The 26,849-nt window shown below is 37.8% G+C and overlaps 1 protein-coding gene across 1 annotated transcript; it reads left to right on the top strand.

Annotated features, from left to right (window-relative positions):
- The first annotated feature begins 333 nt into the window (after positions 1–333).
- Positions 334–24,903, top strand: LOC110951992 (macrophage mannose receptor 1-like). The gene is made up of 33 exons (XM_051953708.1): positions 334–438; positions 816–1,172; positions 1,671–1,841; positions 2,035–2,190; positions 2,298–2,420; positions 3,923–4,060; positions 4,183–4,362; positions 5,308–5,462; positions 6,166–6,279; positions 6,576–6,691; positions 6,831–6,979; positions 7,069–7,268; positions 8,369–8,478; positions 8,780–8,852; positions 8,994–9,147; positions 9,288–9,326; positions 13,025–13,188; positions 13,319–13,380; positions 14,241–14,341; positions 15,821–15,963; positions 16,237–16,345; positions 16,861–16,988; positions 17,200–17,241; positions 17,821–17,862; positions 18,787–18,828; positions 20,142–20,244; positions 20,707–20,939; positions 21,330–21,495; positions 21,838–22,005; positions 22,571–22,687; positions 22,927–23,085; positions 24,014–24,043; positions 24,133–24,903. Exons 1-33 carry the CDS (start codon positions 375–377, stop codon positions 24,390–24,392), a joined length of 4,368 nt encoding a protein of 1,455 aa, XP_051809668.1. The 5' UTR covers positions 334–374; the 3' UTR covers positions 24,393–24,903.
- Positions 24,904–26,849: the final 1,946 nt, after the last annotated feature.

A 26,849-nucleotide genomic window follows, 5' to 3' on the forward strand; every position in this document is an offset into this window, starting at 1 on the left:
GAACGTAGTAAGCATTATAATGCAGATGATTGCCCAATGCTACAGCAAGTGTTGTACGTGTTGTCTGACAAGAAAGACATGGAACATACAGTGTGTGACAGTATAACAGCTGAGTGTGCAAGTATTAGCAATTGGGTTGTAACACTCATCTTTTCCTGTTAATCAGAAGTATAATACTGTAGAATAAGGCTAAACCACAATGATGATGTATTTCATAGAATTACAAAAAATTCTGGCAACATGAAGTGGGAGGATGGTGCCAGGGCTTTTAAATACTCTGCCTACCACAGTCACAATCATTCTCTTTTATATTTTCTGCAAACAATGCATGGACTGTGTCTTTGCGTATAAGAAATTTCAGAAGACTCCTAACAATGAGGATCACGTGTACGGTGTTTGTGCTCCTCTTTCAGACATTACAATGCTTGGCGTCAGATGGTACAGTATTACCACTTTTCACTTTAAACTTTTTTAAAGCCTTTTTTCAAAAGTTGTTGCGCAGTAGCTCATGCACATTGCATGATATACCTATGTGTATGTCAGACTGTGCTAACCTTTACCACATGTCTGTCTTGCCCTAGTCATGTAGATTTATAACAGTGATTATTTTATGATAACTTTTTCTAAATTCATTTCTGTTTAATCTGTGAACAATTCTCATGTCATATTATCCATATGATATGAAATCAATTGAATAGAGTTGAAATAACAACGATGATGATGATGAGGCCATTAAATGGAAGTTTGAAAGATTTTCTGATTTCTTTTGCAATATATCCTAAACAGAACTGTGTTTGGACATGTTTTCTCTGCAGATTCACCATTTCAACTAACTAACAAGGCCACTGGTTTCTGTTTGGTAAAAAGATACAACTACTGCTTTGACATACGCTGGACAACCGGTGATCGACTTCTGGCTCTATGGAGTAATAAGTGTCTTGGAGCTCAGGGGAAGAGCGTGGGAAGTGAAATAACTCTGTACGACTGTGATGAAACCAGTGAATTACAAAAGTGGGAATGCAAGAATGAGACAGTGCTTGCTCTCAAAGGCGAACAGCTTTACATTGAGCTCACTGCAGAGAACACAGCTGTTCTCTCCAAAACAATTGGACCCAATAACCACCTCACAATTTCAGGGACGTCCAGTGGTGCTTGTTCAAGAACATACAGAGGTATACAGCACTGTTTAGCTTGTCTACAGTGACTCATGGACATTCTTTTTTCAGAATCAGATCAGAATCAGAATCACTTTATTCATCCTCGAAGGGAAATTCAGTTGTCAGAGTTCTTTTTTGAATTTCTTTTTGAATTTCAAGTCGAGAACTGTCCGAACAAGACTGACAATTTTACAGATAATGTTTTAAAGGTGTGGTGTTATATATCAAACATATCTATTTTTCAAGAGATTTATGCTATATGTTAGCTTTAGCCAACTGGAGGGCAAGCTAGTACTTATGCCTTTGAATTTAATGTTTAGTTCCAAAATACTCATAACATTTTCATATAGTTTCAGTGAAATTATGACATTGCATTCCTTTGAATAATCTATTGCTACAAGTAGTTAGATAATCTGTCATAATTTATTATAAAATCCACATTTCTTCAGGTACATTTATGGTCATATTAAGTAACTTTTTGCTATGCTCTTTCGTTCTTGCTTCGTCTTTCAGAAATTTTCACCTTAGAGGGAAATGCGTTTGGGAAGCCCTGCATGTTTCCCTTTCTGTACAAAGACCAGTGGTACTCTGACTGTACCACCGCCGACACCCCAGATAGGCGTCTTTGGTGTGCAGTTGAAACTAAATATGAACATGAACTCTGGGGCTACTGTCCGACTAACTGTGAGTACTGACTGTAAGAATCACACTACTGTAATGTACTGAGAGAAGGGCACATGTTCATTTACAGTCACTCAAACAACCATGGCCTGCACAAAAGTAACACTTCCATAAATACTGCATAATAGAATTTATGTTGGCCTTTGATATGAAATGTTGACTTGACTTGAGATCACATAAAATGCATACTTCACAGCTAAAGAGAACTGGAAGAAAGACGTTACCACAGGAGCGAATTACCAGCTCAACACGCAGTCAGCTCTGACGTGGTCCCAGGCTGACGCCAGCTGCAAACAGCAGGGTTCCTCTCTGCTGAGCATCACCGATCCTCACGAGAAGGCTTATATCACAGGTAAAGATGGTTGCTATGCTGCACTCCTAAGGCAGGTGATTATGGTTTAAGCCTTACACGTTGTCACTTTTGCTTTCATGTTCCTTTTTTAAAACACATACTCACAGCACTACTGAGCGCGGGAGGTGGGGGAGAGGGGTACAAGCTATGGACTGGACTGACCCTGGATCCAGAACACGGCTGGCAGTGGTCTAATGGGAGGCCTTTCCGTTACCTGAATTGGGACTCAGGTAGGTTATTGTTCATCTCAGTACTTCCTGCTGCTCTTCTGATAATACAAAGATAAACTGGAGCTCTGATTTTTCCCATCTGCCTTATTGTAGTTACAGTCAGTTTTAATATTGAGATAATTTTTCTCAGTACTTAAAAATCCCACTGCTTATTTTCCTGTATGGACATTCAACCTCAATTCACCAAATTTTAAAAAAAAGTTCACGCCTGACCATTTCATATTAGTCAGATTTTTTTGTCTGTGCATACATACGCTATTAATTAAAACATGTATAAAGTTTTGGGGTCAGAGATCACATTAGTTTTTCAGTAAAAAATCTTTAAAGAAGAGCACCCAGATAACTTAGCTGGCTGAACAGGGGACTGGGGCTATATAGGGCCGATGCAACGGTTTCGAATCCAGTCCATGGCTATTTACTGCATGTTATTCCCCCACTCTTCTACTCATGTTTCCTGCCTCTCACTCTCCCCTGTCCTATATGATAAAAAAGCAAAAAAAAAAAAAAAAAAAGAGTAAAAAAAAAACTTGATTTTTGTTTTATTTTCTTCACATCAATCTGTGGATCCATGTTTGAAGAGCCATAACTTGAGAAATAATGTGGCTGAAGTCCTGAAATTCTGCAGGCTGACTGATATGTACATATGATCTTCAAAGCTACAACCATGCTTTGATAGAATATTACAAATCAGTTAGATGATCATGCAAATTTTGTCAAAAATGTCAATATTTCTGTCTACTCCAATATTCCACCAACAATAAATCCTTTATTATTCACTCTAAAAAGCTGTTTTTCGCCCTGTGATTGGTACCAGTAGGAGCTTTACAATTCAATTCAATGTTTTTTATATAACGCCAATTTCAGTCAAATTGTCATATGCCTGACCCCCAAAGCAAGCCCCAGGCACAACGTACAATATGCTGCCAGTCTGACACATATTTTAGGGGAAAAAAAAGGAATTTTGTTATTTTGCATTTATGGCCAATATTAGGAGAATCGCTGAGCAAATGTGAAAAATCTCGGTTTTCCAAATCCATCCAGCCATCCATCCATTCTCTATACACCGCTTTATCCTCACTAGGGTCGCGGGGGGTGCTGGAGTCTATCCCAGGACAGGTCGCCAGTCTGTCGCAGGGCGGTTTTCCAACTCATAGTGCTTCAAATAATTTTACTAAAAGTGCTACCATAAGCAATATGTCAAACATATATATATTGATTTTACTTGCCTTGCCTTTGACTTCTTTATCAAGATCTGTTTTAATTCTTTATAACCTTGTTAGCAAAGAGTTAGTCCCATAGAGAGATTGTGTTGGGAAAGTAAGGGAAACTTCAAACTTTAAAGTAAGGGATTGTATTCATGCCATCTCTTTTTCCAATGAAACCTACTGTATTTTAAATTTTAGCACAGCGACTACCCAAACACTGCCTGTGTTCCAGAGTAATAACTTGTGTACGCTGACTCTGTATCATCATCCCTAATTCTAACCATCATTTTGTTTTAGGACATCCACTTTCTGATCCAGGACAAACCTGTGGAATCATTGATGGTGCTGTGCAGTATTCCTGGCAAAGTTCAAAATGCAATAAGAAGCTGGGCTATATTTGCTACAGTAAATCAGTTACAGCTCCTCCAACTGAAGGTAAAAGGAAAAGTCCTCTTCTCCTCTTTCTAACCAGAGTATTGCTATTCTGAGTTTACCAAGTGTATGATCTTCGTCATTCTGTTTCTTTGATTCTATTTCCTTGCTCTTCTTGTGATAAGCTGCTGAGACGGGATTTTGTTCAACACACTGGATTCCCTACAATGGCCACTGTTTCCAGCTGTTTCGTACTGCTCTATCATGGTCTGATGCTCAGAAACAGTGCCGTAAGGATGAAGGGGACCTTGTGAGCATCCGCAATGTGGAGGACCAAAGCTTTGTCATCTCTCAGCTTGGATATGGTACGGCACCCACAAACTGTTTTATTTCCTCTGGTGCCATCATTTGTAAAAACTTTACATAACCTTCTCTTTAGCGGTTTCCCCAATATGCTAGTGACTGACAGATGTTTGCTTCCGTTTTCCCTCAACTGCTAAAAATGGAAGTCAGGGGTGAAATGTAACTACATTTGCAAGTACATTTTCAAGTACATGTACTCAAGTACTGTACTTAAGTACCATTATTAGGCTGTTCTCCTATATTTGAGCACTTATATTTTATGTTACTTTGAGTTTGTACTCCAATTTCAAAAGGAAATATTCAAATTTTCATAGTTATTTTTGACAACATTTAAAATTTCACATTAAAACATGCTTTTAAAAGATACAACACTTTGCTAAGCATTAAACTAGTGCTTCCCAACCTTTCTAGCTTGACAGAAATACCAGTACAGGTGTGTCTAGTTGCTATGTTTCACCTGTTTGAGTTCTTGTCTGTTCCACCAAAGAGAGATATCTTCTCTCTGTTGGTGTAATCTAAAATGTGGCAGGGCAATATAGCTGACAAATATATTGCGTAGGAACAATGTGAGTTTATAAGAGGACTTTACTGCAGTTGTAATTTCAGTGCACAGCTGTCCTACAACAGACAGGTGTCCTGTCTGTGCACTCCAAAACCAACTTTTTACGTTACCTTTTCATAAGCTTTCAGACACTTTAAATCATTTTCTGTCCCCTGCATGTTTGCACATTTTACATGTCAGGGAATCCATCTATAGGTCCAGTTAATGTTACAGTGTGCCGATGTTGCACCCAGATCTCTGGCTCAGTAAGCCTCCTCTGGAAGTAATCACCAGAAATAGCCTAAAACTGCCACATAGAATACAAAACAAGCATTACCAATTGAGCAGAGTGCCTCGAGAAAGTTATATGACAGATGATAGTTTTATTTTTCTTTTTTCCCCCCAGCATCCAATGATGAGCTTTGGATCGGACTGAATGACAGGAGGACAGAGGGGTTGTTTGACTGGAGTGACCACTCTACTGTTAGCTTTACTAGCTGGGAATATGGGAAACCAGCTGTCACCACTGACCAAAGTGACTGTGTTCTCATGAGGGGAGAGGTAAGGAGTAGCATGTGGGGCATGGTGATCATGCTACTATCTTGTAAATCTATCATTATTTGTATAATAACAAAAACTAACCAGCTGTTATAGGAAGTGGATTGGATATGGATTTCCATATACTTGCAGTGTATGGAAATCCCTGTTCACCAGTTGTTGTTTTTTTTCTCTCTGGGGGTTTTCATGGTTTGCACAAGGCTCTTAAGTTCTTATCAAGGAAGAAAAATGAGTGTGTTCCCAACTATGTTGCAACAGTCTGGGAGAGGCACTTTCCTGTTTCAACACACTAACATCTCTGCATGCAAAGCAAGGCCAAACGGGCAACGTTTTGTGTGTCATATTGAAAAATGTAACTGTCCAAAGCCCCGACCTCAGCTCAACTGAACTAGATTGCATAATGTGAGTCAAGCCTGATCATCCAGCATCAGTAGTGAATCTTACTAGTGTTCTTGTGGCTGAATGGGAACAAATTCTGAAATCAGGCTGAAAAATGTTGTAGAAAACCTACAATAGACACAGTTATATATGGAAGTGATCAATTATTGCAAATAGGTGTCATATTTTGGTCTAAATGGCATAGTGTACTACATATGTTTAGTGAGTTTTTTGTTTGATGACATACATTGGAATTTAAATATTTCTACTTTTTTGGTACATTGAGGTTCTACAGAGATAAACATTTTACGGCATTTCTGTCTTGCAGAGTGGGAACTGGGCTGACCGTGCATGTACGGACAAACATGGCTTCATTTGCATGAAGACGAGTGCTTCTGAACCCTCTGGAGATGAAGGGCCCCAGAATATAGGCTGCAACACTGTGTGTGAACTTCTAATCTAATCTGTGAAAAAAATGTCTGCCTCTAGTTAGAAATGCACTGTGCCCTAAGTTAAACCCTAAAGTTTCATCATAGAGTACTTCGATTACCAATGCATACAGAATAGTTGACTCTAAATACTAACTTAAATGTAAAATACACACTGTTGTGTGTTTGAATATAGTCACTGACTCTATCAAAGCTCTGGTGATGTTGTTCTGTTTTACATTATGATATATGCACACATACACAGATACACCATATAACAACGCATTTTTTTTTGTTTTCTACAATCCAGGGTTGGAAAAAGCACGGCTCGTACTGCTACTTTGTAGGAACCCAGACAAAGACGTTCAATGAAGCAAAAGAAGACTGCGAGAGCTCAGGTTCCTACATGGCAGATGTTTCAACTGGGTAGGAATATTTATTCGGACTTCTAGCATTTTATAAGCCTTCTAAACATTAGCATGATACATTTTACTCGTTCAGACATAACTCAATCAAAAGAAATTAATTTTCATTATCCATAAGTGACCAAGAAATGTATTGCCAGGGTGGATAATGCCTTCCTGGTGAGCTTGGTGGGGCTGAGACCTGAGAAACACTTCTGGCTGGGGCTCTCCAACCAGAAGAACATTGATTTTTTTGAGTGGACCAACGCAAACTCAGTCAAATATACTCACTGGAACACTCATATGCCAGGCATGGAAAAATTCCCATTTCCCATTCTGAGATGTGTTTTAATATGGCTTCACAAATGGCAACTGACCGTTTCTCCTTTGACACTCCAGGCCACCAACAGGGATGTGTAGCTATGGCAACTGGGAGATTTGCAGGCCTCTGGGATGTGTTGCCATGTACCAATAAGGAGAAGTACATCTGCAAACACCTGGCAGTGGGAGCAGTTTTAACCACTGCCCCACCAACTGTTCAACCCGTTACGTGTGCACTTGGCTGGAATTCTTTGTCATCAAGAAACGTCTGCTATCAGGTAAAATCCACACACGTGTACAACAAGGACAACACATACACCTGCACTTATGGTATATGCACAAGACTGTAGTACTGCGTGTGCCTCCTCAATGCTGTCTGCACACCCCATGCAGTACAATTAGTCTTAACTGAACATCATGTTTTCAGTCACCACAGTGCTGACTAGAAAACACACTTCCTGCAGTCTGTCAGTGACGTGTACCTCAAGGTTCAAGGAGCACCAGCTACTTTCATATGTAAATTTAGCCCATATAAATATACATGCAGTTATCCAAAAACACAACAGTTATACAAAATACAGTGGTGATGTACCACAAAGTTAGCACTTTACCTTGCCCCTAGAAGATCCCTGTTTCGCATCCTCGCCTTCCTGAGTTCTTTCTGCATGGAGTTTGCATGTTCTCCCCCATGCATGCTGCTCCAGCTTCCCCATACAGTCCAAAAACATGCTCAGGTTACTTGCTAACTCTAAATTGTCCATAGGTTTAAAGGTTAGTGTGCTTGTTAGTCTCTATGTGTAGCCCTGATGACTTGGCCAGGGTGTCTCCTGCCTTTGCCCAAAGTCAGCTGAGATAGACTCCAGCCCCGCTGCAACCCAGATGAGTATTAAGTGGTGTATAGATAATGGATGGATGTACCACAAAGGTCTGGACTTATATTAAGAATATGGGAATACTGACAGCAAAGTAGGCAAACAACAACACAAAATAACTTGAGCAGCAAAATCCTGGCAAAGCACCATGAGGCAAAACTCCTCCTGGTTGAAAGTAACAACTGAAGTCGTATTACAGCAGTTTTATTTGTACTGGCATGCATCCAGATGAACCTGACATCAAGTCCATCAGCCCTCAGAGCAGCCAGGAATACATCTCTGTGGTGGAGGGGGTGATGGACACAGTGTCATGGATGTTTTTAGATTGTGGAACATGTCTTGAAGGGGCATTTCCTGGAAATGATAATAGGACAACATGAAAACACAGACCTTTGCCCAATCACAGCATCTAGCTTAGTCTTAATTTTCCTTTAGATGATGCTTCAAGCTCAAAGAGACACTACCACACCTTAAATCACAATTGGACTTCTTGAATTATGTTTCAGATGTATTCAGCGAAAAAGACCTGGTATGAGGCCAAAGATTACTGCAGAGCCATTGGAGGCGACCTGCTCAGCATCCACAGTGAATCTGAGCTACAAACGCTCCTGCATAGGTACAGTATGACCTGCTCTATTATTAGAGTTATGCAAAAAGATTATCTACTTTAAAATTCAACTAGTTTCGATCCAAATGACACATTAGCGCTATTCACACACCATTCTCACCTATTTCAGACAGATTAGTCTTGTTTTTTTCATAAAAAATATTAGGTTATAAGCATAATCATTGCCAGTGTGTTGGAAATGGTAAATTATTAAATGGATGAAAAAGAGTACAGAGCCATAGCAGCAAAATATGAATCATTTTATGCAGATTGCACGTTTAAATCATGAACTTAAATCTGCCCATTATAGCTATCAAACAGTCTGGATTGGACTTAATGCCCCTAACCCAGTCACAGGTTATGTGTGGAGTGATGGATCCCCAGTAAGTTCATACTTTTCTTTCTGTACGGTGGTTGTTTTTTCATTTTGTACAGTCAATATGTTACTCTAAACAGTTCTTGCAATTTAAATGCTAATAAATCAGTTCATGATTGTATGTTTCACTGTTTGCTTTTGTTTACAGCTAAATTTCCAAAACTGGGAAGATGGAGAGCCCAACAATAAAAATGGTGTAGAATCTTGTGTTGAGTTTAAAGCATATTACTGGAAGGCATCTGGGTCATGGAACGATGTGCACTGTGAAAAGATCAACAGCTATGCTTGCCAGATCCGGAGAGGTGAATGTTCATGGTCATGTGGTTATGTTGTCTTTTTCATGTGTGTTTTGGTCCTCATTACTCTGAGTTGGAGGTGGTCACTATCGCTTACATACTGCATTCAGAAATAAACACTGTGAATTCTGTCTTTGTCATAACAGGAGACACCCCAAAGCCTCCTCCAGGCCCCGTCCCACCTGGTAAGTTACCATTCTGTACAAGATTTTTACATGGTTGTTGAGCAATTTGACCAGGGTTCTTTTTTTCTGCTACATCCTACAGACACAATCTATAAATTCACTGGAAAAGGTAGTGTAAGTTTAAGTAGCATTTGCAAGCAGACACTAGATTAACCAAAGACTGATTGCACTGGACTGATTATATCACTTTCTGTTGATAGTTGAGCTGCACATTCAGTTGGTCTGTATTCTGCACAGATAAAGATGCAGCACAGAGATGCAGGTTAAAGTATAAGTGAATAAAAGGTAGCATTTTCCAGAAGAGTCTGTTCATCGAATGGCGAATGAGGGTTTGATACATTCCCCACTTTCACCACATCTTTCTCATCATCAGTAATGCACACAGTTTTGTCAATACCGGCAGGCAGGTCTGAATCCAAAATATTCCTAAATGGCCACAGATATTGTTCTTTTAGAGGGAGTTTTTTTTTTTTTTTTTAGCTCATCTACTTGCCTGTTCCTGTTACTATGCTAAACATCATGATAGCATCAAAGCTAACTTGACAGCTACACACGTGGACAAAATTGTTGGTACCCCTCAGTTAAAGAAGGAAAAACCCACAATTCTCACTGAAATCACTTGAAACTCACAAAAGTAACAATAAATAAAAATTTATTGAAAATCAAATAATCAAAATCAGCCATCACTTTTGAATTGTTGATTAACATAGTTATTTAAAAAAACAAACTAATGAAATAGGGCTGGACAAAAATGATGGTACCCATAACTTAATATTTTGTTGCACAACCTTTTGAGGCAATCACTGCAATTAAACGATTTCTGTATTTGTCAATGAGCGTTCTGCAGCTGTCAACAGGTATTTTGGCCCACTCCTCATGAGCAAACAGCTCCAGTTGTCTCAGGTTTGATGGGTGTCTTCTCCAAATGGCATGTTTCAGCTCCTTCCACATATGTTCAATGGGATTCAGATCTGGGCTCATAGAAGGCCACTTTAGAATAGTCCAACGCTTTTCTCTCAGCCATTCTTGGGTGTTTTTGGCTGTGTGTTTTGGATCGTTGTCCTGTTGGAAGACCCATGACCTGCCACTGAGACCAAGCTTTCTGACACTAGGCAGCACATTTCTCTCCAGAATGCCTTGATAGTCTTCAGATTTCATCGTACCTTGCACACTTTCAAGACACCCTGTGCCAGATGCAGCAAAGCAGCCCCAAAACATTACTGAGCCTCCTCCATGTTTCACCGTAGGGACAGTGTTCTTTTCTTCGTATACTTGGTTTTTGAGTCTATGAACATAGAGTTGATGTGCCTTACCAAAAAGCTTCAGTTTGGTCTCATCTGTCCAAAGGACATTCTCCCAGAAGCTTTGTGGCTTGTCAACATGCATTTTTGCAAATTCCAGTCTGGCTTTTTTATGAGTTTTTTTCAGCAGTGGTGTCCTCTTTGGTCGTCTCCCATGAAGTCCACTTTGGCTCAAACAACGACGAATGGTGCGATCTGACACTGATGTACCTTGGCCTTGGAGTTCACCTTTAATTTCTTTGGAGGTTGCTCTGGGCTCTTTGGATACAATTCCAACGATCCGTCTCTTCAATTTGTCATCAATTTTCCTCTTGCGGCCACGTCCAGGGAGGTTGGCTACTGGCCCCTTGAACTTCTGAATAATATGTTGTCACAGGAACTTCAAGCTGTTTAGAGATGGTCTTATAGCCTTTACCTTTAAGATGTTTGTCTATAATTTTTTTTCGGATGTCCTGGGACAATTCTCTCCTTCGCTTTCTGTTGTCCATGTTCAGTGTGGTACACACCTTTTCACCAAACAGCAGGGTGACTACTTGTCTCCCTTTAAATAGGCAGACTGACTGATTATGAGTTTGGAAACACCTGTGATGTCAATTAAATGACACACCTGAGTTAATCATGTCACTCTGGTCAAATAGTTTTCAATCTTTTATAGAGGTACCATCATTTTTGTCCAGGCCTGTTTCATTAGTTTGTTTTTTTAAATAATTATGTTAATCAACAATTCAAAAGTAATGGCTGTTTTTGATTATTTAATTTTCAATAAATTTTTATTTATTGTTACTTTTGTGAGTTTCAAGTGATTTCAGTGAGAATTGTGGGTTTTTCCTTCTTTAACTGAGGGGTACCAACAATTTTGTCCACGTGTGTACATGTTGTGACTCATTAGTTGTACTATTTAAATGTTAAGTGTAGCTTACAACAGTCATATAAAAAATACAATTTTAAATTTTATTTTACTGACACTTCAGGAATTTTAGTTTGTTCAGTTTTATATTCATTTTGTCTTGTATTGTTCAATTTAGATTTTTTTTTCATCAGTTCACTCAAGTTGTGGATAGTTGTAGTATGCAACTTATATCCCACTGGCAGTATGTAGCCATCAGCTGCCTAAGTTTAGTGATGTGGAGGTTTTTCTGTCACCACCTCACAGCACTACATAATCACTATTAAGGGTTAATGAACAATGAGTCCTTCAGGCTACTGTGGTCAACGCTTAGACGTCACTGTTAACAATTTACATAGAAACTTATTTCTACTGAAGAAATGGTTCCTTTAAAAGCTGCTGATTGTAGAGTCTGTCAACCACAACAACAGTCTTTCCTGAACTTTAAACAAGTAGCAGCGATGGAGGAAATATCCAAAACTTTTAGTAAGTAGAAGGATCAACACAGCAATGTAAAAATACATCAGAAGTAAACATCCCATATGTAAAATCATACTGCATACATGAAGCAACATGTAGTTAGTATTAAAATAAAAATATTGGTTTGGTTTGGTTACTGCTATTGAAGCATCACTGTCTCAGAAGCACACATGTTGTAGCTGCTGCAGGTCTGAGCTACTTTACCAGTAAATCCAGTTTTATATACAGGGTCAGCACCTAAAGTCAGGTCCATAAATATTTGGACATTTCCAGCATTTAGGCTCTGTACACTACCGTAATGGAGTTAAAATGAAACAATCAAAATGTGCTTTAAGTGCCGACTTCCAGCTTTAATTTGAGGGTATTTACATCCAAATCAGGTGAACGGTGTAGGAATTACAACACATTTTCTCTGTGTCCTCCACCTTTTTAAAGGACCATAAGTAATTGGAATTAGTAATAGGTAATTTTATTCATGTCTGAGAATTTTTAAAATAATTTTTTAATTTTTGCTAAGATATGGGACCATTTGGAAATGTACTGAAATGAAACTATGTGTGAAGTTTTGAGGAAAAAAATTGAAAATGGTGGAACTGTTCACTCACACACATCTGAAGCGTACGTGGATCTTCACACTGCTTTTTGTAAGGCATGAGAAGTTGAAAAAGTTGGAAACTGTACTTAAAAATTGATATATTATTCACTGTGGAAAATGTTCATCTTAAAAGTAACTAGAGCTGTTAGATAAATATGGTACAGTGGAAGGAAAAAGTGGGATAACATAGAAATGCTTAACCAAAAGCTACAAAAATGTACATTTAAGTGCAGCTATTTCTTGCTTTCCACCACTGCCAAGGAGTGTGCTAAACTTGTTGTTAAAGGACTTAATTTGAACCTCATTTGTATTTTTTGCACACATTTTGCATGTCTTTGAATTTTAAACAGTCATCTGACTTCATGCAGAAAACATAATACATAAAAGTCTTGCATATATATTAAAGATGTGTTCCATATTGCTGACACGTTTTCAGATTATAACAGCACCTCTGATGGATGGCGAATATGGCAAGGGAACCAGTATTACTTTAACTCAAGATCAATGGCCATGGAAGAAGCACGTCACTTCTGCAAACAGAGACATGGTGACCTGGTAACTATCAACAGCGAAGAAGAAAGACTCTTTCTATGGAGACAGGTGAGCATAAATCTTTATTCTACACTTGAAACTTTTAACTTTCAATTACTAATTAAAGTACACTATCCATGGCATTTAACTTGAACACAAACTGAAGCATGTATATTATTGGTTTTACCCCTCTGTACAGATATCCAGACAGGATAGGTCTTTCTGGATTGGCCTGACCGTAGATCTTGACAGATCATTTCAGTGAGTATGAATTTAATGACAAAAGAAAGACATAGAATAAAAGAAGCAGCTGACATTTATAGAATATACAGATCATGTCACCAGTTAAAATCAAATGTAACTTTCATATTATTTCACTGCTAAATTTTAAAATATGTTCTGTGAAAAGGTTGGCTTGATAGACAGATTTAAGTCCTTTTGTTGCATCTGATTTGTTGCTCCAGTGTGAGGTGTTACATAATTTAGGTCAGTCATTCCTTCATATCAGATAGGTGTGTCTCATAGTTTAAACTCAATCTGCACACTTCAGAAAATACAGCAGTGGATTTCTATCAAGTCTCTGCATCTGAGAGAAGAAAATTCTCATTCTCGTCTACATTTTAAGAATCAATAGGCTCTGCATCTGAGAGAAGAAAATTCTCATTCTCGTCTACATTTTAAGAATCAATAGGCCAATCTATAGCTACAGGTGATGATTATAGAATTACCAATGATGAATTTAAGAAAAATGATTGATATCCTGTTTCATTCATTTCCATCTTCATGGTCACTGAAGTGCTGCTATTTTAGGGTAAATACTTTAGGCATTACTTTTTCTGTTTGCATGTCTTTCCTAACAGTGTTACATGGATTCTATAGTAAAAACTGAATAGCTATGATGGAAATTAATACAACATTTGTGTTTCAGCTAAGATCTGATGGAAAGAGTTATATTACTGACAGTCTAAACTATCAGCAGAGTTACTGGTCTGGTTTAAGATTTGAACACAACAACACAGAAAAGTTTGAGAATTTAGTCTAAAACCACTATGTCATTGTGCTGGTAATATTGTCACAAGGAGCGGTTTGTGACTAAACTAATTTGCTTGTGTTTCATTGAGGTGGATGGATGGTTCTCAAGTGGTTTTTCAAAGGTGGGAAGAAGGTCAGCCTGATTTCAAGAACTATGATGAGAACTGTGCTGTCATAACACATTATTCTGGTGAGTAAAACAAACTGTGATTCATTTTATCAGATGCACTACTGTTCAAAAGTTTGGGGTCACCCAAACAATTGCATGTTTTCCATTAAAACTCACACTTTTATTCATGTGCTAACATAATTGCACAAGAGTTTTATAATCATCAATCAGCCTTTCAACACCATTAGCTAACACAATGTAGCATTAGAACACAGGAGTGATGGTTGCTGGAAATGTTCCTCTGTACCCCTGTGGAGATATTCCATTAAAAATCCAGTATTTCCAGCTGGAACAGTCATTTACCACAATAACAATGTCTAGACTGGATATCTGATTAATCTTCATTGAAAAAACTGCTTTTCTTTCAAAAATAAGAACATTTCTAAATGACCCCAAACTTTTGAATAGTAGAGTGCATTAAACAATCCTGGTTAATTCAACAAACCCAGCGCTTGCTGTAGTAAAAACTAGTGGGGTTTAATCTTACAGCAAACAGTCGCTGAGCAACCACTTTGTCAGAAAAACAAACAAAAGAGCAATTGGTATATCTGCTGTCAGTGAAGTAAAACAAACTGGCACTGTGTCATATCTAAAACAACAAGCAAAAAAACAAAACAAAAATGCAACTTCAAACTAGTTTTAAGGTTTGTCATGGCATGAGTTCAAGCGAAGTTATCCTTCTGCAGATGCTTCATATAGATCTATTACAAAAATGTAAAAACACTGAGAAATCATAATGAAAATGACCATTGTCTTGTAGACATTGTACAGGATGGGACAGAAGATAACCGTTTTTATTTATATAATGTGCTCTATATGATTACCATTGTTTTGAAAACATATTAATACACGTTTTCTACTGTTGATGAACTTACATTAGCACAGTTAAAGATATGCTTGAAATGGCGTTGATTATGCGTTCCTTGAGATAATTTATATCTCGTATCTTCACCTGATACGCCATGGCCTTCAAGTGCCCCCAAAGATAGTGCCAAATGCATCTTCTAGGGTATCTGAAACATAAAAAAAAATACATTATACATTTTCCTGTATATGGAAACTCATGGCCCACCCTGTAGTCTTGTGATGAATGACTGTCAAATAGCGCTAACCACAGTGATCCTTTAACTTCCCCAAAAATTATGCAACTACATTTAGTTAAAACCTCTGTACTATGCAAAAATAAATAATAAATGCAAAAGCCATAAAAGTCTAAAGTGAGAGGGCTGCATGAAGTTCAGGATAAAATTGCATTTGATCCAACGCATACATGGCATCCTGCGGATCACTTGTGCTTAGGACAGCCATCTAATTTCTGTCAATCAAAGTTACTAGGCTAAATACAGGCAGGAAGTAACACCTGAATGTCAGAGAATGGCTCGTGCGAAAAGCTGCCCATAAATAGATTCAAGAAAACTCAAACTTTTATCCTTAGTTGATACCGAAGAAAAATGCTGGTTGTTTTGGGTGTTGATTTTAATGTCTTGGTCTCATCTGCAGGTTTCTGGCATGATTACAACTGTGGGTATGAACATGGGTCCATTTGTAAGCGCAGTGACTCATTACCGGTTAACACCACTGTGGCACCCACAACGTCTCCTCAAGGTGGCTGTCCACCCTCCTGGAAGAAATTTCACTCTAAGGTTAGATGTCAGTTTTAAAAATGAGTGTTGAAGGGATGAGAGAAAATGGACTGAAGAACACAACTGATTTCTACTGAATTCTTATTGCCTGCAACACCGTCTTTTACACATTGATGTTGTAGTAGTCTTCTATTAGCTTTTTATCTAATGTATTCTGTTGTATTTTGTGGTTTTGCTTTAAGATATTTTGCTGTGTGAGGCCGAGATGCCTGTATTAATTATATGTCTATATTTCAGAGAATTGTAAATTAACTTAGCATGTCTCAACTCCAGTGTTACAACATAATCAACAACAAGAATTTAACATGGAGAGGAGCGAGAGATGAATGCCAAAAAACAAAGGGTGGAAACTTGGCCTCTATTTCCTCAAAACACGTGCAAGGTTTGTTACATCCCTGTGATTCGGGTCTAATGTGTGTGCTTCAATTTATCAAATATTACAACATACTATTATATATTGTAGAGTAGTTTTACAGTGAGAGAGTCAGAGTCATCACTGAGCTGATGTGCTTTAGCTGCAGTGAGTGTGGAGGGGTGGGCAGAGACAAAGGCGGAGACTTTCTCGAGGAATCAATTAATGTAGAGTTGCATTTTAGTCATTTTAAGGCAAGAAGGGATTATTCTCACTAGAGGGAAACTTTAAATCACCAAGATGACAAATGTTTCAAGATAAAAGAAAAAAGCTACACTTGGCAGAACTTGAGACTGAAACCACAAGTCAAATGTTGCTATCCCTACAAGAAATATGTGCTCCTACTAATGAAGCTACCTGTAAATGTTAGTCATTTCTGTTGTTGTGAAGTTATAGTAGATCTACATCTACTACAGTATATAACCTCCAGTTCTCAGCAAATACCTGAACCATCAGTCATTTATGTAAATCGTTTCAATTTTCAGTGTTTTTGATGTCCCAAATGGCTGAGGCACCTACTACAGACCTGTGGATTGGTTTTAATAATTTCCATAATGGTCGCTTTTTATGGACTGATGGTCGACCAACTTCATATGTCAACTTGGGTTTGCAGGTAAGCGGACACAGTGTGAATTATGCATTCGTTTGGTAACTTTTAACTTGATAATTGACCTTCACTGCTGACATTGCTGTATGTAAAAGCATAGCATGCATCCAGTAGATACAGTCAATATTATTTTTACTATTTTGAGAGTCAAAAGCATTTGCAATGTATATTACATATATTTTGTTATTTACATTTAAAATCTCTGTTTGCACTGCAGAGTTTCAGGCGGAGGTACTATCCGTTTTTCTATCGACGAGATGTAAGTAACTCTAAAAACCATGGGACTTTGCTAATAATTTGGTGACAATTGGAGGACACGGTGGGACACCCACAATTTCAAGGTTGCAACAACAACTCAAAATATTGAGAATTTTTTTGCAATTACAGTTTCACATCATTAATATATTGGTCTCAAGATCAACAGAAAGCATTAACATAAATGAGATTCTTTACTCTTCTGAACCATATGGTACTTTCTCAAATATATAAACTACTACATTCAAAAGTTTGGGGCCAATGTACTTATTTTTGAAAGAAAAACCTTTTTTTTTCCAATGAAGATAACATTAAATGATTCAGAAATACAGTCTAGAAATTGTTAATGTGGTGAATGACCATTCTAGCTGGGAACAGCTGATTTTTAATGGAATATCTACATAGAGGTACAGAGGAACATTTCCAGCAACCATCTCTCCTGTGTTCTAATGCTACATTGTGTTAGGTAATGCTGTTGAAAAGCTAATTGATGTATATTTATATATAAATATATATATATATATATATTCATAATTGATATATATTTTGTTATTTACATTTAAAATCTCTGTTTGCACTGCAGAGTTTCAGGCGGAGGTACGATCCGTTTTTCTATCGACCAGATGTAAGTAACTCTAAAAATCATGGGACTTTCCTAATAATTTGGTGACAATTACAGCACACTTTTGGGACACTCGCAATTTTAATAGGTTGCAACAAAAACTCAATATACTGACAAAAATTTTTGCGATTGTGGTTCTTTATCATCAATATATTGGTCTCGATATCAAAAGAAAGCATTAACATAAAGGAGATTCTTTACTCTATTGAACCATATGGTATCTTAAATACATACACTACCGTTCAAAAATTTGGGGTCACTAATGTGACTCTGCCTTCTTCCAGCCTGAGCTTGATAAGCTGGAATACTCATGGGCGTGGGTTAGGAAAGCACGGGGACCAACCTTTCTCCGTTTCTCACACTTACTTTTAATGTCCACATAGTCAGGAGGACAACAACTTAGCGCTCAAAACACAGCAAGGTGATTGGTCACTTTACATCCTGTGATCTCAACCATCCTTGACCTTAAAGGGGAGGTGCATCAAATTATGTAGCACATACTCTTAACTTAACTTGAACTCCATGCTATATGGATTTACCTTTAATGAAATTAAATCATATGTCTAAATAAATCATTGAATAAAATAAAGTCATCTATCAAATAAAATAAATCTTCACAAAAATAAATCTCATCTTACACTTAGAAATGTCTATTTTTGAAAGAAAAGCATTTTTTTTTCAATGAAGATAACATTAAATGAATCAGGAATACAGTCTAGACATTGTTAATGTGGTAAATGACTATTCTAGCTGAAAACGGCTGATATGTAATAGAATATCTACATAAGGGTACAAAGGCCCATTTCGAGCAACCATCACTCCTGTGTTCTAATGCTACATTGTATTAGCTAATGATGTTGAAAGATGAGTTGATGGTAAATACCATATTTTGTTTATTTACATTTAAAATCCCTGTTTGCACCGTAGATTTTCACGATGATGTATGATCCATTTCTCTATCAATCAGATGTAAGTACCTCTAAAAACTTAATTGAAGGGTACCATGGGACTTTTCCTAATAATTTGTTAATAATTAGAAGACACTTTTAGGACACCCACAATTTTAGTAGGGTACAACAGCAATTCAATATATTGAGAAATTTTTTTGCGACTACAGTTACGCATTGTCAATATATTGGTCTTGAGATCAACAGAAAGCATTAACATAAATGAGATTCTTGACTCTTCTGAACCATATGGTATTCTCTTAAATACATATATCATCAGCACAGTTTATTAGTGTGGTCTTCATACTTTGAAATAATTGCTATTATTACATTTTAGCTTCTATGATCTTATAATTCAGCATATGTATTAAATATATGTAAACACACAGTGGAAATGGCCTGTTTGACAAAACTGCTGCAGTTCAAATAAATTTATTGGCTTTCTGGCACAGACTTGTTTCTTCATTCCAGCCCACAGGTTCTTGATGAAGTTTAAGTCAGGACTTTGGAGAGACCTTATGTCTCGTCTGATCTATCCATTTCTTTACCAGTGCTAATGTGTGTTTTGGAGTCATTATCTTGAAACACTCAACTGTGACTAAGACCCAACCTTGTGGCTGTAGTTGTGAGTTGGTACTGAAGAATAAGGAGGCAATCCTCCTATCAGATTATTCAATTTACTTTGTATAAAGCATCACTTCCATTGGCAGCAAAACAGCCCCAGAACATAATACTGCTACCACCATGCTGGACTATATGTTTGGTATTCTTGGAGTTTAAGGCCTCACCTCCTCTCCTCCATATTACTGGTTATTGTGGCCTAAAAATTTTTGTTTTATCTAACCACAGACCTTTCCTCCAGAAGGACCTGTGTTTGACCATGTAATCGGCAGCAAACTTTTAAGCTCCACGTGACTTTCCTAACTTAGCAGTTTAAGTCACTGTGTGCTTATTTTCACTCAGCAGATTGTGTCGTTTTTCTAGAAGATCTCTAATATCTATGACAGAACCAAAATGCATGATTGTTTGGGTTTTTTGTGATAAAGAGATGCATGTTTCAATCATTCCATCATAAAAATTAAGACCTGTAGGAGTCACTGGACGCTGAAGACTGTCACGATATACATTGTCTTTACAAGCAGACAGAAACTTACTCCTAATGGCAAAACTTCTATAAAAGGAGCAGTCAATGTTATTCTATGTATTTTTTCTATGGTATCATAGGTTTTTAGTAAACATGATATTTTTGCCGTCATAATGATTCTGTGTACAACCACCAGTACTCTTTTTTTCATCATTGGTCTCTTAATCATTAATAAGTCTTTGATTCAACAGAATAATTGTGCTGTGATCAATACCGATCCTTCACTTGGTATCGGTAAATGGATACCAAAGTCCTGCAATGACACATATGGATTTGTCTGTCTTCGAAATGCTGGTGAGCAAATTTTCCACCTCAGACAGTTAGTGAAATAGCATCGATTTTAAAACTTAATCTGTAATTTCTAATCTGCTAATCTATTAGCCATGCTACTGATTCTGTCACTAAACTGTTTCAATGAACCCAGTAAGACTCTCTCTGGCTTATTTGCTCTCTTCCTCCCCTATATATATGTGTGTGTGTGTGTGTGTGTGTGTGTGTGTGTGTGTGTGTGTGTGTGTGTGTGTGTGTGTGTGTGTGTGTGTGTGTGTATATATATATATATATACATTGTTATTAATAACTACCTTTAACACTAATCGTATTTAAACTAGGTTGCTCTGCAATTTCTCAGTTCTGTAAGCAATATGTTCCACTGATGAAGACTGTGATATGTATTTCAACAATGAAATTTCCATAATTGCTGTTCAGTATTTGAAAATTATATAATACATTTGTTATCTTTCTCATCCTAAACAGATTCATCTTTCCAGGACTCCCCTGAACCAACAATCCCTACCAGCTATATCAAAATACTTAATGACTCTGTCAAGGTTGTTCCTCAACAAATGAACTGGGATGAAGCAAAAAAGAACTGTGACGGTGATGATGCCATCCTTGCTAGCCTGCGAAATGAATGGATGCAGGCTTATGTTGAGTTGTTGGTTCTCAATCTCAAGGCCCCTCTGTGGATTGGACTCAACAAAATGCAGGTATGGTTTTACAAACCTCTAAAAAAATGTACATTTGCAAATATAGACTGCTGTAGAAAGTCTTACCAAAGTAATTGTTACTCCAGGCTACACTGACATGTTCCGAAGAATAGTTTTACTTAACAAACTGCTATGATGAAACATTAATATACTGATATGAGAACCATAAGTGTGAACTATTACAGCAGAAAACACCTTAATGTTCTTTAACAGTGTAGTAGTGATACTAATGGCACAATGCAGGAACACAGGAGTCAGATTTTTTTTTCGAAAGCATGGTAACATGTTGATGTGTAGCAAGTTTACAATCTTAGTTTACCATGTTAGTATGTTAAAAACAAATAATTGAACAATGAAACTAAGCCCTGTGTGATTAATCTGTGCTTTCAGACCAATGGTTATTTCAAATTTGTTGATGGCTGGCACATATCACAGTCTTATTGGGGTGAAAATGAACCAAGCACTAGCAGGCCTTGTGTCTACGTGGATGTGGATGGAAAATGGAAGACCGCTTACTGCAATCAGACCATGAACAGTGTTTGCATGAAGTCTACAGGTACAACCACAAACAGGTTAATGTTCATTTGAAAAAAAAACAAAAAAAGGATAAGCAACTCATCCTCAGTGCCAAAATGTTTCAACATTATTACCTTGTAAATGCTAGGTAATATCCCAAATATCCCAATATGTTTGTTTGGCATTGCTTTAATATAGGATATCATTCCAAAATGTAAATGATTTAAATTGAGCACTTTTGATTCCATATTTATAGATGCTACATAGGTTTTTTTTTGTCTACAATATTGTACAACACTTGAAATGCATTTAATACACTGTTTTTTAAGTATAAAAATATGAATGAATTGATCCCATTGACATTGCTGTCTTATATTGACAGATAAGCCACCACCAGAACCAACAGGTTTTCCGGGAGTTTGTCCTCAAGACCCAGATTTTACAAGGACACGAGAAAGATATTTTTGGAAACCATATAGGGGATACTGTTACATATTTTTCACAGACACAGAGAGGTGGACAAATGCAGCTTCTAGCTGTGCCAGACATGGTAAGTGTTTTCTTTGAAAGATAGTTTTGGACAGTAAATTTCTTATTGTTTCTATTTTTTATGTTCTATGTTTTGTAATTTATTTTTAAAAATGGAACAGTTGGTGGGGCTGCACAGTGTTGTAGTGGTTAGCACTTTTGCCTTGCAGCAAGAAGATCCTCGGTTCAAATCCCGGCCTTAGCCTGGGATCTTTCTGCATGGAGTTTGCATGTTCTCCCTGTGCATGCGTGGGTTTTCTTCGGGTACTCCAGCTTCCTCCCACAGTCCAAAAATATGCTGAGGTTAATTGATTATTCTAAATTGCCCATAGGTGTGAATGTGAGTGTGATTGTTTGTCTGTATATGTAGCCCTGTGACAGACTGGCGACCTGTCCAGGGTGTCCCCTGCCTTCGCCCTCTGTCAGCTGAGATAGGCTCCAGCACCCCCTGCGACCCAAGTGAGGATAAAGCGGTGTATAGAGAATGGACGGATCGACTGTTGCACACGATAGCATTGCACATTTGTCTTAATCACTTTTCCTTTCTTTGCTTGTTTTACTTACAACTACTTTCTCACCCTGCGAAGGTGGAATGCTTGCCAGCATTGAAGATTCCTCTGAGCAAGAGTTTATAGAAAGCAACGTGAAGGCATTTGAAGACAGCTACTCATCTTTCTGGATGGGCCTGTTTAAAACTCACAAAGGTACAGGCACATTGTCTGATCTACGAAATATCCAGCAAGACTGCAAGAAAAAGAGAAATATTCAACAACTAATGATAATGATATTTTAATGTACGGTTATTTTTGTAAATGATGCTTTGGTTTGAAAATAATTAGTTTTTCACTCATTCTTATTTATAATTTATTTTCATTGTATGCAAGTATGGCTGATTTCTACATTATAGCACAAGCACATCACTTATTTGTTTACTTGTCTCCAGCGGAGTGGCTGTGGTTGGACAGGACAGTCATGGATTACACTAAGTGGGGAGAGGGCCAACCCAGCGACAACAGCTTTGGAGAGATTAGCACATCAGATGGGACATGGAAGGCAGGCGAAGATTATTATCACAGACCATACATCTGCAAAACACCCAAAGGTAAAATGATCCTTCTTTAACTCCATTTGAACTGTAATGACATCTTTTCATAGTGCTAAGATCAGACAACAATGCTGTCTAACTGCTAACTGTGGCAGTCATGTTGATGAAGTCTGCAGCTTCAGGTTGTGAGTGTCTGTGGCTTTCTGGTTTAGCTAGCTGTAGCACACTAAAGTAAAAAGGCTTGTACCTAAACCATATTTTGAGAAATTAACTCAGGCTGAAAGCTGAGATACTAGTAGTGGTAACATTCAGAAGCAGCACGACTGATTGCATGCTTTCAACAACATTAAAAGTAAAGTGATAAAGTGTATCAGCAATCAATTTCAGAGATGGCAGTAAATACTCACAGATTTCCTGGATAGATAACATTGCTGCGACAATATTTGTAGGCGTCTGTCCCAGCTGAGCTGCGGTTTTTTGAATTGTTGAATTGAATTTGTCGAACTGCACTTTCAATTATGTCATGTTTTTTTGTAAGTCACTTTATAAGTTCATTTGTCATGCAAGCTAGTGTTCTCAAATTTCTAATAAGCTCATTTTGTACTAAACATTAAGTGTCAGTGGTAAAAAAAAAATGCCTAGTGTATTTCAATAATTTTACCAAATAAAAACAATTATTGATTGTTAATGTAGCAGACTGTCAGTAAAGGAAACTGTTCAATATTTGCATCTCTAGTTCTAACCGATAAACAATAACTGACAACAAATGTTATGTTTTCTAAAAGGTTTAATAAATGAAAGGGAACCTTCAAAAATTCAGTCCTACTTTACTATTCACTTGACGGGTGACGTGCCAAAATTAAACTGCCTAATGCTATTGTTTCCCCATTTAGGTGAAGTTACTGTGTGTTCTAATTTTGGTATATGGTTGCACATTTATTTAAAGCATGTTATTTAATCACATTTCCTTTATTTTCCTCAATAGTATTACCACCAACGCCATCACCACCACCTCGTAAGTATCACCTCTTTATCTTCTTCATTTCATTCAAAATTGGGGCAAGATTCTTCAGGCTGATCACCATCTGCTTTCACTCTGTGCAGACGTTGTATCACCTGATCTTCCTCGTGACCACATGATTTTGGCAGTTGTGCTGGGCATTGCTGGGATTGTAGCCGGGGCGGTCATTATCTTCTTCATCTACAAGAAGCATGGTCATCGATTACCCATCCCTGACAGTTTTACCACCTTTGACAACCCACTTTTCTTCAACAATAAGCAGCCCCAGCCTGATCTGGTCGACACGAGTAAACTGGTAGAGAACGCAGAGGAAGAGCACACTGAACTTGTGGTAACTATGTAATTCATTAAAACAAACAAAACACCTCAGAATCTATAGTAAGGGCCCACCGTTCATGGTCCATTCAATGGTTCAATGGTTTCACAGCATGCTCTGAAAGTTTGAAAAGAGCTGGCATTAATTTGCTAAAATTGCCAATTTGGGACAATAGTGGGAACTCAACCACATAGTTTTGTTACGCCAAAGCAGAAACTGATTGATTGACTGTACTGTGAATACCTGTTGTTCTCCTTTGCTGTACCTTCTAGAACTGTGTATGTTTAAAGTTGATACAGAACAGCTATTGTATATACCAAAGGTAAAATGGTACACAAAAGTCACAGTTTGGTGTGTAGTTCGGTTTTGTGGTGATGGTTTGCAATATCTTCAGTACAGTTAAAGAAAATAAGTGCATAAAATAACATTTTGCTTAACAGTGTTTTGAAAATGTAAGCCTTCGAAACTGGTACTAATTCATGCTGTAACTGTGCATGTTCATGTTGTTAATAGGAAAAAATAAATGACACAAACAACAGTTGTTCATTTTTGTTGTAGGCAACATGCTAGCCTTTAGCCTAGCATGTTGACCACCTCCCTTGCCACATTTTCGTTCTGTCCCTTGGCTGCGCCCCTCACCTGAAGCTGTTGTTGTTGTGTTCACGCAAAGATGTCTGCCTCCGTGGGTGCTTTCTTCTTCACCAAAAACCGTACCAGATTTAAATTTGGTGGCCATTCCTTTCAAAGCAACCTCTTGTGCTTTAGTGTACCGCTGTCAGCTACTGAAGTCCTGTTCTATGAATATGGCAAATATCATCTCCAACTAGTGATAAATCTTCTCCATTGCCTCAAATTGGAAAAGCAAGAGAAAAGCGACAGAGACATAAATCTAGTGGGCTGGTTGGGCAGGTGGACTGGAAGATTATATTATTGTAAGGAAAGAAAAATACCTGTGTGTATTCACTGTGATATGGCCATGTGCACATTGGAGCACTTACATGTTATTGTATACACACCAGAGACAAACACCCCCCTTTTCTCTCTTTGTCTCCTTCATAAAAGATGCACAAAGACTTTATCCTAAAAGCATATATACTTGTCAAGTCTCATTTCTACTCCACCAGGAACGCAGCAGGGTTATGTGATGATGGACGTTGGTTCGTGTGTCTGTCTGTCTGTCTGTCTGTTAACACTACTCAAAAAAAGACTAACGTTTTTGTATGTCATCAAGGCCTGAGTCTGATCACACATGTAAAGTTAGAGGCAGATGTAGGTGACACATGGTTTGGCGGCTTAATTTTCATAATATTGTAGAGGGTGCTAATGAGCCATTTTGCCCCAGATATGTGTATTTCCCTTAAAATATAAACATTTTTGAAAGTCCTGATGTGTATTTTTAAGGCATCAAAAATGCATTTCTTTCGTCCGAAGAAGAAGTACAATACCCCATGCATTACAATAGGTTCCTTGCACTGTTGGTGCTCGGACCCTAATTAAGTACATAACTGTCAGCACTGCTTTAATAAAAGATGTCTCCTATTCTTTTCAGCCATACACAAGCCTACTTTAGAGTTTGTACCCAGGAGAACAGATTTGCAGCATCTCTTCTCTTAGCTGACAGAAACCTGTCCTGTTTTTGTTTTTACTGGCTTTACCCCACAATGCCACAGCGTAGAGTTCAACGGTCACTGCATTAGCACGCAAAAGCCACAACCACCACCCAGTTGTCATCAAAAGAGATTTTACAGAAAAATTACTTCATGCTTGGTTTGGTGCTGTGCAACATTTTTGCTTATTAGTGTCACTCTAGTTATTAATTTATCCAAATAAATTGTGGAGTAAACCTAACTGCTCCTGAGTTATCTTAAGTGGCAATCTTTTTGTCACTTCAGTTCAGGGTTATACTCGGGGCAAGACACACCTTGAACTCACTCACACAGGGGTGACATACAACCACTGTCGCCCACATTCAATTTCAAGTTGCTGTGACTGCGAGAGAAAGCCAACGCAGGCATGGGGAGACATTTAGTAGCATGAAACAAGGAGAGGCAAAGTGTCAATGGGTTTTTTGGACACATCAACAGCTGAATGTCTCCTGAGAAGTACACAAGCAATTCGTTTCCTTGTTGAGAACGTCCATTGTTGGGTCAGAAACATTCAAAAGACAGATCAGCCTTGTGATAGTTTCCCTGTTGTGGAAGTTGCAAAATATTTTCTTCAGTGAAGTTAAAACTGACAGGATTTGGCAAACCGCAATGTGTGTGAATCATGCTGGGCCGCATCAGCCACGATTTGTATCACATCTGCTTCTCTGTCTGAACATGCTTCTGTGGCAAAATCATAGGAGCAAAGTTAGCTGTGAGCACGTAAATGTAAAATAATTCATGAATAGTACTTGAAATAAATAATAGAGGTGGACAATTAATTTTTAAATTGAAATTGAAATTTCAAACAAATGCAAAATACAAAGTAATTCAAGGTGTA

This window comes from Acanthochromis polyacanthus, chromosome 9, assembly GCF_021347895.1.
Source record: "Acanthochromis polyacanthus isolate Apoly-LR-REF ecotype Palm Island chromosome 9, KAUST_Apoly_ChrSc, whole genome shotgun sequence".
Lineage (NCBI taxonomy): Eukaryota > Metazoa > Chordata > Actinopteri > Pomacentridae > Acanthochromis > Acanthochromis polyacanthus.

Excerpts from the sequence above, each read along its gene's own strand:
- LOC110951992 (XM_051953708.1), top strand. The coding sequence starts at position 375 with ATGAGGATCACGTGTACGGTGTTTGTGCTCCTCTTTCAGACATTACAA. Across the intron at positions 6,692-6,830 it reads ATGGCAGATGTTTCAACTGG|GGTGGATAATGCCTTCCTGG; the intron begins GTAGGAATATTT and ends ATGTATTGCCAG. Across the intron at positions 24,044-24,132 it reads AACGCCATCACCACCACCTC|ACGTTGTATCACCTGATCTT; the intron begins GTAAGTATCACC and ends CACTCTGTGCAG.